The sequence below is a fragment of the Sprattus sprattus genome (genome assembly GCF_963457725.1).
Source record: "Sprattus sprattus genome assembly, chromosome: 18".
Classification (NCBI taxonomy): Eukaryota; Metazoa; Chordata; class Actinopteri; order Clupeiformes; family Clupeidae; genus Sprattus; species Sprattus sprattus.
This window is the reverse complement of record NC_137916.1, coordinates 12,664,994-12,680,574: the sequence shown is the minus strand read 5'-3', so window position 1 is coordinate 12,680,574 and position 15,581 is coordinate 12,664,994. Positions and strand designations below refer to the sequence as shown.

Sequence of the window (15,581 nt, the reverse complement as noted above, 5' to 3'; positions counted from 1 at the left end):
CTCTAGATGTCTCTCACAGAGGCACCTGATGTGTAACATCAGGGAAATTTCTCTTCTTGTGTAACCAGGAAAACACACACAGAGACAGAGAGAGAGAACTGACCTGGTCATTTCATATCCACGTAGGTCTTGTCTCCTGGTGTTCAGAGGAAATCTCTTAAATGACTAAAGTAGCTTCTTATCAGCACTTCCTCCCTGAAGCACGCTCCACAGGGAGTTTCTATCAACAGCTCCGGGGAGCTGAATAGAACAGGCTTAGACTTGAACTTGAGTTTGCTGTGTCCCCTGACAACTCTGGAACTCTTACAGAGCAGACTGACCACCAGCATGACATCATGACACTGATGCTAAATAATACTTGCTCTCTGAGAGAGCACGGCTAACACGGCTGGTCATGTTTTGGTGATTAATGTCATAATGAATGAGTCATCTGAACATTCAAATCAACCAGTGTGAAGTGGTTACATTTCCAAATGTAAAGGAAAACATGAGACTACAGCCAATTTAACACACATGAATCTCTGTTCCTGTATGTTGTTAGCATGTTAAGCTGCTCTGTGTTAGACAGATAGTTCTAAGATGTTTTAACTAACACAATTAAGAATGACTGATGAATGAAGAATACTTGAATAAACAGGACATTAGGTTCATAGAGAACACAATGTGTCTTGACCATATGATGTTCCAGAAATGTTTTGGTTGCCCACGCCATGTGTTACAGTGATAGTGAGTAAGCATGACAGTGTGATAAAGACTGAAAGCTAATGTGGTGGCTAATCCTTGTGGGCTGCAACATGCTATTTTCACAAAACTAGTTGTCAGTGACTCTCAGTTGCTTATCAACCAGAAAGGCTCAGATGATGCCTTTTATTGTATTGTACAGTGAAGTATAACATAAACACAAAAAGTGGAGAGAAGAAAAAAATAGAACAATCAATAATGTCAATTCTGTTAACAGTAACTGTGCACTGGGAATGCTGTCATCCATTGATTATTAACACTGTTGTGAATACATGTTTATTCGTCCCTTTTTTAAATTATAAATATTAACTTCATAATCCTTTACAAAACAAAATGAGTTACTTTTTTGCAAAGAAGGAAACAAAAAACTTAACATTAACAAAACATTTAAAGCAGTCTTTAAGAGTTCATATTTGCCATAGCAGGCTTTGTCTTCCACACCTCCACAAAAATGTCTATTAAGTGACCCCCCCTCCAAAAAAAAAAAAATCTTTGACATGTATAGTCACTGTAGTGAGCTCTCAACAGGTTTGCAAAGCTGCAAAGACTGTGGAGACAATACTGAGTTGTACTTAGTGTTAGGTTTCCTTTTTTCTCTTTTTCTGATATCCTAACAGTGCGTTTATAATATTTGTGCTAGTGGAGTTAAAATTTCTGGTTATAGTTTTTACTGCTGACTCAGATCTCTACAGCTTTAAATCAGTGGCGGCCGGTGCCTGGGATAAGGCCCCCACACAACAGACATATAAATGACTAAACAAGAGTCAGTCCGCCTGGACTTATTGTGTAGCTGTATGTCCCTCTTTATTCACCATGTCGTAATGCTCTTCCTTACTAACCACACACCAATCATAATCAGCCTTCCACAAAGATAACCATCCCTTAATGGCAATTTGACATTCACAAGAGCGGTCCCAACATATAATCGACAGCTGAAAAACTGATGTTGGTGACGAGGGATGAGAAAGAACTCAGCTTAACAATGTACCCAACTGGGGCAAGTATGGCTGCTGCTCAAGGGCAAAAGTTGGGTTTGGTATAGGATCAAAGACCACAATAGATTTAGGATAGTGATAGCTTTTGGGTAATACTGTTATTTGGTACAGGAGACTATTTGAAAAATCTGTACTATTTGAAAAAGCAGCTACAGTGCGGATTCATTAAGTCATGGCAGCCTAGCAGCTAGCTGGAGGGAGCAGTATGACATGGACACTGTAAAAAGGACGGCCCAGTAATGTTCGATTGTATGCATCCTTGATTCCCTCTCTCAAAATCAAGCTTGCATGACTGAGGAATTCCCCAGCATTTTAGATAACCTAAGAGAGAATTGTATACAGTTCTGGATATTGGAATAATTTTGAAAATTTCAACTTCTTTTCTTGGAAGAAAGGTGCTGGTCAACGTGTAACATTAAGTCATTAGATGTAATAGGACCATTAATGTCTTGTCATGGGGAACAATTTTCAGTTTTTTTAATTGCCTTTTCAGTAATCGTGAACGTCGTTAGCCCTAGCTCACCAACTAAAACTTGCACTGGTCGCCACTGGTTTAACTGGGGTGCATTTCCCGAAAGCGTAGCTGAGCAACTACCGTAGTTAAATGATAAGAGACTATTGTTTAGAACACTCTCTCTCCACTGTTACCTCATGGGTTGCACAACGTCGCTTTCAGGAAACACAGTCCTGAACAAGCGTCCTGCTTTTGTAATCTAGAAAACACCGTTATATTCCTGACCCTACCTCACATGGTAGCAAACTCTTTCACGTGAAATGCAAAGTCTGACGAAGCTTGAGAGCTTCAAAAAATAAAGGCCATTGAGAAATCCGTTTTTTTGTGCAGATAGTTCAAACACAATAGGCAGTGAGGAAAAAAATAAAATATTATGCCATTCCTATGAAAACAGACCATAATTTTTCAGGAGAATTGAAACCTTTCCTTGGAACAGACATCACCCTCGAGATTCCTTAATGGTCTTAGAGGTTGGAGAATTTTCGGTTCCATTATGCAGCATCCTCAAAGATGTAGACTGATAAAAGACGGGGACATCTCTTCATCTTCAAAAGCAAGTGGCAAAAAAGAGGGCTTTTTACCAGCTTGCCACTCTCTTATTCAGTGTAAGGTAAATAGTGTCATAAATGCAACATGGTCAGGGTTTCAGTTGCCACATTTCTGCTCAGGAAAGCACATAACTTATAGGGCACACATGATACTGTTATTTAACAAAGGGTTACAAACAATGAGGTAAGAACTTTGTGTCTAGATCTGCGAACTTGTCCTGTCCTGCTGGCTTTGCACTTGAATGCACAGTGCTCCCTTTAGAAGCAGGCTATCCATTCATGGCACAACAGCGCCAGGAAGGTAAAAGAATGGCAAAAAAAAAGACAAACAAACACTGTGTAGCTAAAAGAGTCGAAACAGAACAAAACAGATTTCGATTAAACCCAGCACATGGGGGACACGAGGAGAGAGGTGGGTAAGGAGAGTTCCATTCAGTTTGGTCACACCGTGTATATCTGTCTATGAGTGTGTGTGTGTGTGTATGCCCGTATGTGATACTATTCAGCAGCACCACATTGGAGCATATTGAGGCTCAGTTCCACAAGGTCCTGACCAGCAGTCCTGATGCTGTTGAGCGTCTCTGAACTGAGCCTGTGATCAAACCTTAATCCTTTCCTCTGGCTATCCTCTCCTGTCATCCATCTGTGTCCTTCTTTTGGCCTTTGTTGTGGAGCAGCATGGGAGCTCTAAGAAGCTAACAGGAGAGCTCCCCTGGTGTCCCAGTGGTCTCCCTCTCCTCTTTGACATCTTCTCCTCCTGCTTCTCTGCAAGACGCCTCCTCCCTGTTGAGGGGGTTGAAGTGACTGAGGATGCCAAAGAGCCCTCCTAGAAGCCCTGTTATCTCTGAACCTGCAGTCCTATCTTTCTCACCCCTCAGGACCTCCTCCTGTCTCTCTGTTTTCTAGCACAACCATGGCTCTACAACCTCGCTTAACCCTCCCCCAGCTGCCCTTGGTGAGGGGGAAGAAGGAGCGAACCTCCAATGGTCAGACACGTGGCTCCTCCACCACATCTAATTGGAATAAACTTAAAACCCCACAGGTGAAAATGATGGAAGGTGAAAAAAAACTGAAGCTAAATATATATTTAAAAAAACTACGAAAAATAAAAATGTGTTGGGCAAAGGCTTCTTACAAGGACATACACTGCCTCTGAAAACAGTTATGTCTCAAAATACTGGCATGTACCACAGGCATCGCTGCTGTACTGTTCACTTCTCTCTGCCGTCCTCCCTCTCTCTCCCTCACTTCCTATCATCTCTAAACCCCCCTTTGAAAGTGCAACATAAAGACAGACACTTGTGTAAGCACAGGAGTGAGGAAGGGAGAGCGGGGGGCGTGAACATTCATATCAGGACCCTCTTGCAGCTATATGACTGAGTGCAGTTTGTTTGGATTTTGTTCTCTATTGGCACTATTTTTATTTATTTTTTCAATGCTTAAGTGAGGTTTCTCCTCGTTGGCGTCCAGTGCGGATGTCCCTTCCTCTAGCACCATTAATATGTTTTTCGGTTTTATTTGTTCATTTATTTTGTCCTTCCTTCATCTTGTCTCAAAAAAGCCCACAGTTGAGGCCGGGGCAGAAGGGTCCTTCAGCCGGGCAGGCAGACCTTCCCGGCGAACAGCAGCCCCACTATCGTGAAGAAGATGGAGAGGACGAAGAGCACGTAGGAGGAGCCCACCACCGTGTTGTTGGGCAGCTTGTAGGGCTGCCCCCCCACCTCGTTAATGTAAAACCCTATTGGGAAGATGAGGGCAGCCATACAGAACAGGATCACTGCAACAAAAAAAAGACAAAGACAGGAGGAAAGAGAAGAAGGAGATGCATTAAAATCACACACAAAAACATTAACACACATCATTAACACCACAGCTGTCTCCTAGAAAATGGATAATTGAACATTTACCCAACCTCAAGCTAAAGAGTTTTAAGCATCATAGGAGTCTGCTAGGTCAGTATTTTTACCTCATGATTCACAAACCTACCGATATGACTGGTTACTAGCGACATACAATGAGACCTCCAGGGTGTTACAGCACCCTTTCAGGTGCTCTAAAATTGTTATATTAGCGTGCCATTCACAGCAGAGAATAGTTGGAGATAAGTAGTTTCCTCCACTTTCTGCAGCAGTCAGAAATGAATTGATGAAACCCTGATGTTTGGGGCCCGAGAGACCGGACACCTTTTCCATCTAGGTGCACAGGAAAACAGGACTATTTCTCAATAAGGTCTACAACTTACACGGGCAAAAAACCATCACCAATTCTAGCCTCAGAATTTAAATAACTCAGCTATATCCTTGATGAGGTTTTGCCATCATGACAGCTGTGTCTGTTGCCACTATGTCTCATGCAAAGACTGTTTATGGCCATGCAACACAGTGAATATTGGGTATTTGGCTGGGAACACCCTTCAAAACCAGACTTCTCAGCTTTGTTATGTTACAACTTAAGTGTGTATAAAGTACTTAAATACTCTCTGCCCTACAATAACCTAGTAGCAAGCACTAGTAAACCTTTGGAGAACTTTGGTATTTGGTAATTTCAATGGGCCCATTAGTGAGGGAAAAAGCCCCTCTCTCTCTCCACCCTTCCAAACATCGATAAAAACACCAGTGTGAAGAAGACGACAATGGGTCGGATGGAGGTAGAGAAAAAAAACAGCAGAAGATCCGAACCACCAAAGTGCCTCCATGACAGAAGGACCCATTAACAGCTGATTTCGAGAGACGATTCTCAACGATTTTCTACAACTACTATACGATTTCTTTGAAAGAAAGGAGAGAGTCACAGGAGCACCGGCAACATTTTTGAGTCTTATATAAATATTTGACAGAACCTGCTATTTTTTGATCACGCTAATGAGAGCCTATTTTTAAACGCACGGCCTTTCCATGGGATGGAGCAGCCAAGGCAAATGAAGGAACGAATGAATGAATGAATGGATGGATGGATGCTGCCTGGGTAACCGTCAGGGCAGTGGCCAGACAACAGCTAATATTTACGTCTGCACCCGCCAAACACACCATATGTTTGCCCTGTGCCAGCCAGAACCACAGCAGCAGCCATGGGGGGAGGGGTGGGGTTGACCTGTGGAGCAGCGAGAGGGGGTTGAGAAGGAAGGCTGGATGTGAGGTATGGTCCTAGCTTGGACAGTAGGTGCTTGTGCTACCCTGACAAAGCTGCCCTTTCAGGTGCCCTGGCCCTTGGCCAGCTGTGTAGGACCAGCACCGACCCAGCCACCTGTGCCCTCCCCACCTTTCCTCACTTTCCAGACTCACATAACTTCCTTCATCTGCCCCCTCAACCCCACACTCGCAAAAGATCCTCTGAAGTGTCTCCTCAGGTCTCGTCTCATTCTATGCTCGTTTCCGCCTCTCGCTGTGATCCCTGCTTCTGTCTTTTTATGAAGTAAAGACTCCACACATGCAGACGCACAATCCAGTCAGTACACAAAACAAACTATGACACTTTAAAAGTGAAGCTTCATATGCATGAGTGGTTAGTTGTGGGTTCTGGTAAGTTCATAGTAATTTTTTCTCCTTATCAGAGTGAGGATGACACATTTTATCTTAGAGCTCATTTCCAGCGCTAAATACAGCAGCTCTTTCAGCTTTGCTGAATTTAATGGCCTCTATCCGCTGATTAGGTGGGAGGCAAAAAGAAAAAAGTACCGCAGACTAGAGAGAGAAGCCTGGACACCAGGGGTCACTGGGTTTTTGTTGCCATGGCAACCATGTGACTGCGAACATGACTCAGAAAATGACTTCTTTATATGCTTGCTCTCCCAAGCGGAGGGAAATTGTGTCCGATAACAAGGTGTCCCTGCTCCCCTCCCCCCCTCTCCCTCTCCCGTTCACTGGCTGGCTAATGTGTTCAAATCTAGAGGTGTTAACAGCCTCGAAACGAAAACATCCATTTTCTGCCCAGGGTTGAGGCAGAAGTAACCGTGGGCCAACTCCCACCGCAAACACCTCCACACAGATGCTTCCTCTTATATCAGCTTGGCAGTAAGTAAGGTGAGATGAGATGAGGATGTCTGCTTAAAAAGGTACATGAAGGGTACTTACTCCCAGTGAAGGCGATCCAGCGGGCGTACTTGGTGGCCTCCCGGCGCCAGTGTGAGGCCACCAGCAGCCCGCAGGTGACTGTGAGGGAGATGATGCCCATGATGATGAAGAAGAGCGTGGTGACCCACTCAGGTGGGAGCCGCGGCGGGATGCAGGTGCGGTCGCGACCGTGGATCGTCTGGCACTGCCGCACCAGCCCTACCGTCAAAGCGCCTAAGCAGAGGAGAGGAGAAACAGAAATAAATGGAGAAAAATATATTACCTTTAGGCATCTCAAGTAAACAAACCACAACAACAGAAATCCAGCTTCCAAGAATGCCCATGTATTACAACCTCAGCTCTAGCCTGCATTTCATCGCTGCAACAGTAATGACCATGAATTTAATTAGTCTGTTGGACTATTGTGTTAGACAGCTCCTGCTAGTTAAATTAGGATGCCGCCCCATTGTTTCAGACATATCCTGGTTGCTCCCTCCCGGCAGCAATTATGGCTCCTAGAGGACCTGCTGCCTCACATAAACAAGAGGCACTGCCCAGGCCTATCTCTGGGAGAAAAGGCACACTGAGTGGATTAAGGGCCACAGTCTTACACCGAGACCGTTGAATAAACGTGGTCAACAGGAGAGCAACTGAATATAGCGCTACATCTTGACAAGGCCTGCATCACTTCTGTGACACGTGGCTTACCTCTCCTCCTGTGACACCTCTTACCTCTTGCTTTTTGTTTCGGCGCCCATATCGACAGGTTAGAAAAGACACTCAGCCTGCATGAGACGCACATCTGAGGCCTGTTTCACACTGGCTGCGTGGTTCGTGCGTTGCAGCAGTCACCTTTTTTTCCCCATTGATTTACGAGCCGCTCGTCTCACGTTAGCAGTGTGCCTTGTGTTCCAGCATGTTAAAACGGGCGCTGAAATGAAAATCAAGAGGTGACTCAGCCGCAGTGCACACGCATGCAGCCAGTGGGCATGAGGCCTGAGGCATGGCTCGAGCCTGCAGTGGCGCCAACTAGAGTTTCGGCATGGAGCCCATTTTTCACACGTGAGGAGCGCGGGTCTCAGCAAAAACAAGCAGGGAAAAGATCTGTTCTATTCAGGGCTGGCAGGAGCAGCGCCGCAGCAGCAATGCTGACGGTGTGGCCACACACACGCGCGCGCGAACCGCAGCACTTCAGCAAGGTAGCCGTCTCCCATAGGCGGCGTGGCCTAGGCCTTAAGTCTGCATCTGGTCAGTTCACCTTTCTAAATACCACACAGCACATGTGTGTACGTGTGTTGCCCAAGGGCACCCAACAGGGCAACCCAGTCAGCTTCTTCACTAGTAACCATGGCTTTGCTGCATCACTAGTAACCATGGCTCCGCTGCATCTCTAGTGACCATGGCTCCGCTGCATCACTAGTAACCATGGCTCCGCTGCTTCACAATGGCTGTTAAGACACTCACTGTGCAATATGTGAAATCAATGCACCATTATTGCAAAATCTGGACAAATCTATCAATCGGTTAACATGGACCACATTTTTTTATATGACTGTAAAAACATTGGTGTACTAACATGATAAGACCGGAGTGGTACTGGAGGCCTCTGATGTTCTTTGAGGGGCTCCCACAAATAAGTGCCTCTTAAATGTCATCACAAACAATGGAATTTCCCTATACTTGAAAGCTCCTTGGCAGCACACAAGCTGGCCTTCAGTATGGATTTAGTTTTCAGAGGGGACAGTAAATTACTTTACCATAACTGCCATCTGTCAAGAACAGCTTACAGAAATAACTGTGGATGTGCTGCCATCTATTATGCTTTGGGTAAAATATACATGTCATTATATATAGAGCTTTAATTACATTTTTAATTAAAAATGTCAAATTCAATTGCATAACTAACATTACAAAACATGACTGATGAGGTTACATATTTCAACATTAGTCACAGCACAAATAGCACATAGCACATAGCACAACCTACACCACAGCACATTGAAGCACATAGCTAAAGAAGAATTGACATTTTTTCCATGTCAAGCAAGGTCCAAGTACAGCCATAAAACTGGAAAATTAATGATTAATACAATGGCAGCTGAACAATAATGCTCGTCACAAAACCCTCCAATTTGTAACGTCAGTCATGATAGATTCACCCTACTCCAGTCTTTCAAGTTGTCCAGTTTGGCCATTAATCATTACCAGAATGTACGTTGATTAAACTAAAAACTACAAACTAAAATGTTTTTTCCCCTTTATTTAACCAACGAATTTGTTCATCTTGTGAAATGCCGGCATCTAGCCATATATCAGGGGGATGTCTGAGAGCTAAAGGGGTTAGCCAGTGCAATAATGGTGAGTGGCATCATGTCACAGATTGATGATGGGACAGTCCCTGGAGGACAGAGCTTGCCAGTGTCTCTGTGCATTTACTCTCAAGTGATTCTGATGGCAGACAGACTGAACCTTCTAGAATCTCTCTCTCTCTCTCTCTCTCTCTCTCTCTCTAGGAACGTGGAGGAGAGCGGGCTGCACACAGCCTGAGAGCAGTGAGCATGTGACAGTGGAAATCACTTGATCATAAACAACCTTTCAAGTGTGATGGCGCCTGAGGCGACGAGGACTGTGTGTGTGTGTGTGTGTGTGTATAAGAAAGAGAGAGAGAGATGAATTGAGAGAGAGAGAAGGGGGGAGGGGGGGGCTTGTGACTCAACCATTGATAGGCCTACAGCCCTGTGGGGTCAAACCTCAAGTTCACCCTCACCATTGACACCAGCTCACAGTGAGAGACAAAGGAAATGAAGAGAAGGAAGCAAAAATGGAAAGTGTCCCACTCTGAAATTCACAGGACAACAGCATGGCCCAGAAAAATATCCCTCACTCTCTCTCGGACACACACATACGCACGCACGCACGCACGCACGCACGCACTCACGCACGCACACAGGCTGATGATCTCAGTAAACATGCACACTCATATGGCATGAGATTTCGCTAGATAGCAACATGACGTGTGGGGAATAACAACGTGACTGAAAAAGGCTCTCTCTTTCGAGTCACGACCGCCACAGGACAGGAGGAGGAAAGTTAAAGAGTCCATTTTCTCCACACAACTCAATTACTCCCACAATCTGGAGTCGTTTCTCAGGCTGATGCCCATTGACATCTCCACTTGGAGCTCTGCGAAAGATCCCCGACAGGAGGCACTGGGCCTATATATAGGACATATGTCTGGCCGCTGGTTTCTCTCCAGCCAAGACTGGCAGAGAGAGAGACATTTTTAAAAACATCATAATTATCCCACACGATAGACCTTTCAGGACAACCTACCATGGCACTCCGCAGTATCGTACACGGCTCTCTTAGCACGAACTCCTGTGCTTCCACCAAAGGGATGTTCATCACTATGGAACAGATTACTTTAAAGTGTCCATCAGCATCCATGAATGGAGGGATTAGGCGGGGCAGAGGTGATTTGTATTGACAGTCCACAAGCACCATGGCGACCCAAGAAAAAGAATGTCTAAGGGTTCTCAGCAGCAGCGCAACTGGAGCACATAATGTCAACATGGTGGCCCAACCCTTCCTCCAGCTCACACACAAAGAGCCAGAGACAGACGGATGCGTGTGTGTGTGTGTGTGTGTGTGTGTGTGTGTGTGTGTGTGTGTATTATAGCCCTCCAGGAAGGAATGTTCTGATTCCATTAAGGTGTGGTCCAATCCTTTTATGCTCAGCAGGAACATTCCGCAGGAGCTGGGCGTTAGAGAGGGATCAGGGGGGGTCAGGGGGCCTCAGCCTGGTCACTGGGAATGAGGAGAGTACGTCAGACTGGAGGAGGAGGTAGAGCAGGATGCTACAAACACACACACATACACACAGAGATGTAAACATACATGTGCAGTCGAACGCACGCACGCAAGCATATGCTTTTGCTTGCACACACAAGCATGCACGCACAAACACACACACGCACGCACATGCACACACTCACACACACATGTTTTGGAGAGGTGCAGATATGTGAAGAGGCTCTGGTCCATATCTCTTGTAAATAAGCTCCCTCCGGCACCCCACCACTCCAGCCCCCACAGTTTCACAACTTTTCTGCAAAATGCCAACGTTGAAACCAGCTGGTGCACAGTGGCAAGCCACGGCAGACATTCTGGCGGGCACCCCACAAGACACGAGGCACTAGCGTGATCTCAGACACACACAGATAGACACTCTCAGCACAGACTAAGGAGCACTGCACCACATCACAACGGAGTGGCTCCATCATGCTATCTGACATTTAAGTTGGTTTGCCTACAGGCCAAATGTTCCTTCCTGAGATTAGCAACAGATAAGTGCAGAGTTGCAATAATATTCCTGTCATTGCCAGAACGATAAGAAATGTCAATCACCTTCATTTGAAAGTGATTTTCCTCTGACGAGTTTCGACATGTTCTGACACAGTGTGGCCAAGGACCAGGAGGAGAAAGAGGAGAGGAAAACTGCTCTCCCTGCCAGGTTACAAATAAAAAAAAAGATTCATAAAGACAAAGAAATGTAAAAACAGGGTCTCTCTTTACTGTGATGCCCGGGAATCATAAGCAAATCACCCTGTCTTACTATCTCCCCCTCTCCCATTCTCCACCTGTAAACAGCTTTTCCGCAAAATGTGTAGGAAATGAAGCAGGGGGCTGTTCTTTCATTGAGTGGTAGCGCGGAACAGGAAGTTCTCCTCGGAATGAGTCAAGCGGCTCATAAACTCAGGTGGGTGGCTGGGGTGGGGGTGATGGATGGATGAGGGAGCTGAAGATGTACAGGAGTCAGCTTACATCACTCAGCTCTATGCACCAGGAAATGTATGGACGTGATCAGTATGTGCACACAGAACGCTCTCAGCAGAAACAGACTCCCTAACGCACATACACACGCACAAACACACACAATTTCAAATCACTAGGTGTGTGAGGTTGGTGGGAAAAGCTGCATTTGTTTTGGTAATTAAACAGAATAATAGCAGTCACAGACTCAATTAACAAAACACTTAAAACAATTAACATACCAGAAAGGCATATTAAATGCAAGCTTTAAATCCGATTGCATCCTTTAAAGCCAGCGCACCCTCTTCAAAAGGATACTTTTTTTGAGCTGATATTTAGTTAAAATATTTAGGCTATCTTTTCTTTTAGGGGGGGTGCAAATGTTCCCTCTCCTGACTGTTCATCATGTGATAAGCAATGATGCCGGTGGTGATATAAGGTCTGCTTGTTTTCCTCAGCCTGCGGTGAGTTTGCTGAATTGTTCATCAGCAAAAGGCCTTTTAAGAGCAGTGGGAGGCCTTGGCATTTCTACCAGGGCGTTTTGTTTTCCGCTGTGAACACAAAACTGCAGCCTTACCAAATGAAAATAAAAATAAAGTGACGCTGTCAAAGGAAAACAAATCTATCAGGCAGCAAAATCAGTAGCGCGGTGGACTTGAATAAGCGTCTCCACACACAGCACCATAATCATTAATCAGGTGCTGATCTTAGTGCTGCTCACTACAACTGAAACATTGTGATGTCGGCAGGGGTTTATTGTTTTGTTTTTGGAAATGTCAGGGCCTGCCTGCTGTGGGCACTTCAGGCCTGTCGGAGACAAGGGAGGAGCCACTCAATTATTTGGCTTCGGTTGGGATTTTTCAGGTTGGCCAGAGGGTTTGAATTTTACAAGGGGAGGAGAACACCACTCCAACATCAGAGAGTTTTAAAATAGCCCCTACGAATTTAGCCAGGTGTGCGGGTTGGTTGGCTATTCTCAGGCATCATACTGGCCTGTGGTGACCAGTCTCCATGTGTGGTGAGCAGAGTCTCCATGTGTGGTGAGCAAAGGATACACTGCAGTCCTGATGCTACGGACAAATGAAGAAATTAAAAATGTTCCTTTCCTGCGGTCATTCCCCCTCTCACTAGCCACTGTCTCAATTCAGTCATCGGAAAGTGTTTCTCATTTACCACGTTGCAGTAGTTCAACTCCATCATTTAACTTTACCCCGAGTGTCCCTGTACATTAATAGCACTATACACATAAAGCATAACAATGACTGGGCAAACTCTCTGGTGTTTTAGACAGAAGTGACTGTCATGCTTCTGCTTTTCCTGGTGATAGCATTAAGCTGGTACCATGGCTTTAACTTGAAAAAGCCAGCAGTGGCCTCGACAGATTGGAAACGTCCAATGTTTATTTATGCGAGTTGTAAAGCTGGCTACACTAATGAAAATGTTGAGTCAACCTCTGTGGAAAATCCCTAGAGAGGAAAAGGTAAGGCTGGCATGTGCTGATTAAAAGAGATCTGTCACTAAGCTAGAGATTTCAAACCTGCAAAACATTTGGTTGTGTAGTTGGGAGTAAAAAGATCAAGATAGGGAATGCTGACCAAGGAAAAGTAAGCTGCTCGCTGCGTAGGACTGAATGTTAAGCATTCCCACAGATAAACTGTGTGACAGAAAAAGTTGACAGAATCCAACTGGCAGACAGCTCCTCAGAGAAAATTGCTCTGTCTGCACTCTGCTTTTCAGGAACTAAAAGAGGTCAAAAAAACACCCTCTGCATTAATCTTTACACTATTAAGAGAAAAGGAAATGGCAACAGTGGGTGCCATGGTGCCAGGGCTGTTGGCAGTCACATGTGAGAAGAAGTGAGAAGTGCAACACACACACCCTTCCCCTGTAACTGACAACAGGAAGTCCTTCATCTCTATAGAGACGCCTAGGCTACAGTCAATAGAGCATCAGTGCTATAGTCAGACTGAGTGAGCAGTGAGTTAATGCCGCTTCAATCCCACCTGAAATGTCACCTGTCCTTTAAGATAATAATTAAAATGCAGTACCCAATGCTAGGTCATGGCAGGTTCATCACAGTCTCCCAGGAACATTCCAGTTCTTTTTGGGAGCCCTCACTCACTTCTGAGTCATCATGGTGGGGCTGGTGGAGCTTAAACAACCCTCAGAGATGAGGTAAACTAAATATGAAAATCCTTTTCCTCTGAGTACAAACAAGGACCCACTGGGGGGCCATCAACAGATACAATTATCCGGTGCACACTTCCAACAAAATGACTGGATGTGCTGATGCCAAACAACAGAAAACTGAGCAATTCATCCAATATGCCAATTTGTCACCTAAAAACATGCTAATTCATTAGTCTGTTTTCAACTCAAGTCACTTCAGCTATTTCCGTTTCAGTGTAGTGCCGATTCATGATAGATGCAAACATCTGAAAGCATCACCCTGACAAGTGCAGGAAGGAATGTCTTGTGTGTACAAAGTCCTTTCATTGTTTGTGCTTACTGAAAAAACCCAAAGTGGGATGTATTGATACTGTGGACCGTATGAGGCCTCCCTTTTGGAAATAATAAGCAAAGCCAACCCAGACCCTCATTGTTCCTAAAACGAACAACAGAAAGAATGGCTTCTGTTACACACAGGCACAACTGTTTGGCCATTCTGGCTGCCTTCACAAAACCCTATTTGAACCCTTCTTGACCCACTTACTAAGCGGTCGTGAATAGGGAACAATGAGCAGTTGCCTATCAGTAGCTCACTGTTGGAGGCTGGCGTAAAATATCTCCATGCTATAGATAGAGATGTAGCAGACATCACAATGAGCGCCATCACGGATTTCACTGATGCTTGACCTCAGTGCACTTGATGACGTGCCTGTGCTAGTACATCCACAAAAAAAGTTATACCGCATGATATTACAATGGCAATTAATATCCCCACTAAAAGATGTATAACAAAAACATAACGCATTACAAAACAAACTATCACGCAAAATCTGATCTTCAAGAATGACACGACAGTGCTCACATGTTCTGTTCACATCATAAACGTTGTTTCGATATCCTCATCAAAGAGGACCTGCATGCTGTGTTTGTTCTCAGTGAGACAAAAGAGGATGCTAATGCGAATAGCGGCAGCGAGATCTTATCTTTGTTCAAAGGATTAACTGGCGCACAGGAGTTGCTCCAGTCGCATTTAACCTGGGCTTTTTAAAGTGAGGACACTGCAACCTTGCTGGATGCTGCGAGGGTGGGGAATTCTGCGAGATCCAAGGATGCACCGGAATGGGAGGAGGTCCCACTCACTATTAGCCGAAAGTCAAAAACATACCTGCCGACTCGCCCGTGTTGATCCAGTCAGGGTTTGCAATGCTAGCAATTGCAAATATGTCTGCGGCCAGGAAGAGACATCCTGAAATTATGGTTAGCTTATCCATCTCAGATGAAGTCTATTAGCCTTGAAATTGGAAGGTGAAGAGGACACTTCAGACCGATCCAAACCGATGAGTGTGGAGCCCTTTACACTGAAGATTGTACAGGGTCTGTGTTTACCTAGCCCCCTCCAACAGAGCCCCAGTTACAGGCTTAGTCTTCCATTATTTTCTAGCCACATTGCGGCGCAATACGGCTCTCACATCAACGGGAGAAGTTCAATACGCCTTCCATTTAAATGCAGGGGGAAATGCGGTGTCACATATCCGTGGGGCTGGTTTCGTCCTGAGCCGTACTCCAAGCGAACAGATCGCACAACCTGAAAGCGTGGGCCCAAGGCTCCAGGTTCTCTTCTCGTAGATCCTCTACACAGCAGCGGTAGCAGCATTGGGTAAATGCAGTTAGCCGAGCCGCTAGTAGCTGACCACTATTTCCCCACAGTCGAGCTCTGTGTGCCGGACGGCGGGCCTAGACGGACTTGACGTCC

At 45.3% G+C, this 15,581-nt stretch overlaps 1 protein-coding gene across 1 annotated transcript; it reads right to left on the bottom strand.

The window, feature by feature from the left end:
• Window positions 1-925: 925 nt before the first annotated feature.
• On the bottom strand, window positions 926-15,578 carry mosmoa (modulator of smoothened a). The gene is made up of 3 exons (XM_080856395.1): window positions 14,994-15,578; window positions 6,869-7,081; window positions 926-4,575 (listed from the first exon to the last, which is right to left on the bottom strand). Exons 1-3 carry the CDS (start codon window positions 15,097-15,099, stop codon window positions 4,391-4,393), a joined length of 504 nt encoding a protein of 167 aa, XP_080712521.1. The 5' UTR covers window positions 15,100-15,578; the 3' UTR covers window positions 926-4,390.
• Between the last annotated feature and the right edge of the window lie 3 nt (window positions 15,579-15,581).

Excerpts from the sequence above, each read along its gene's own strand:
- mosmoa (XM_080856395.1), bottom strand. The coding sequence starts at position 15,099 with ATGGATAAGCTAACCATAATTTCAGGATGTCTCTTCCTGGCCGCAGAC. Across the intron at positions 7,082-14,993 it reads CAACACGGGCGAGTCGGCAG|GCGCTTTGACGGTAGGGCTG; the intron begins GTATGTTTTTGA and ends TCCTCTGCTTAG. Across the intron at positions 4,576-6,868 it reads CTGGATCGCCTTCACTGGGA|TGATCCTGTTCTGTATGGCT; the intron begins GTAAGTACCCTT and ends TTTTTGTTGCAG.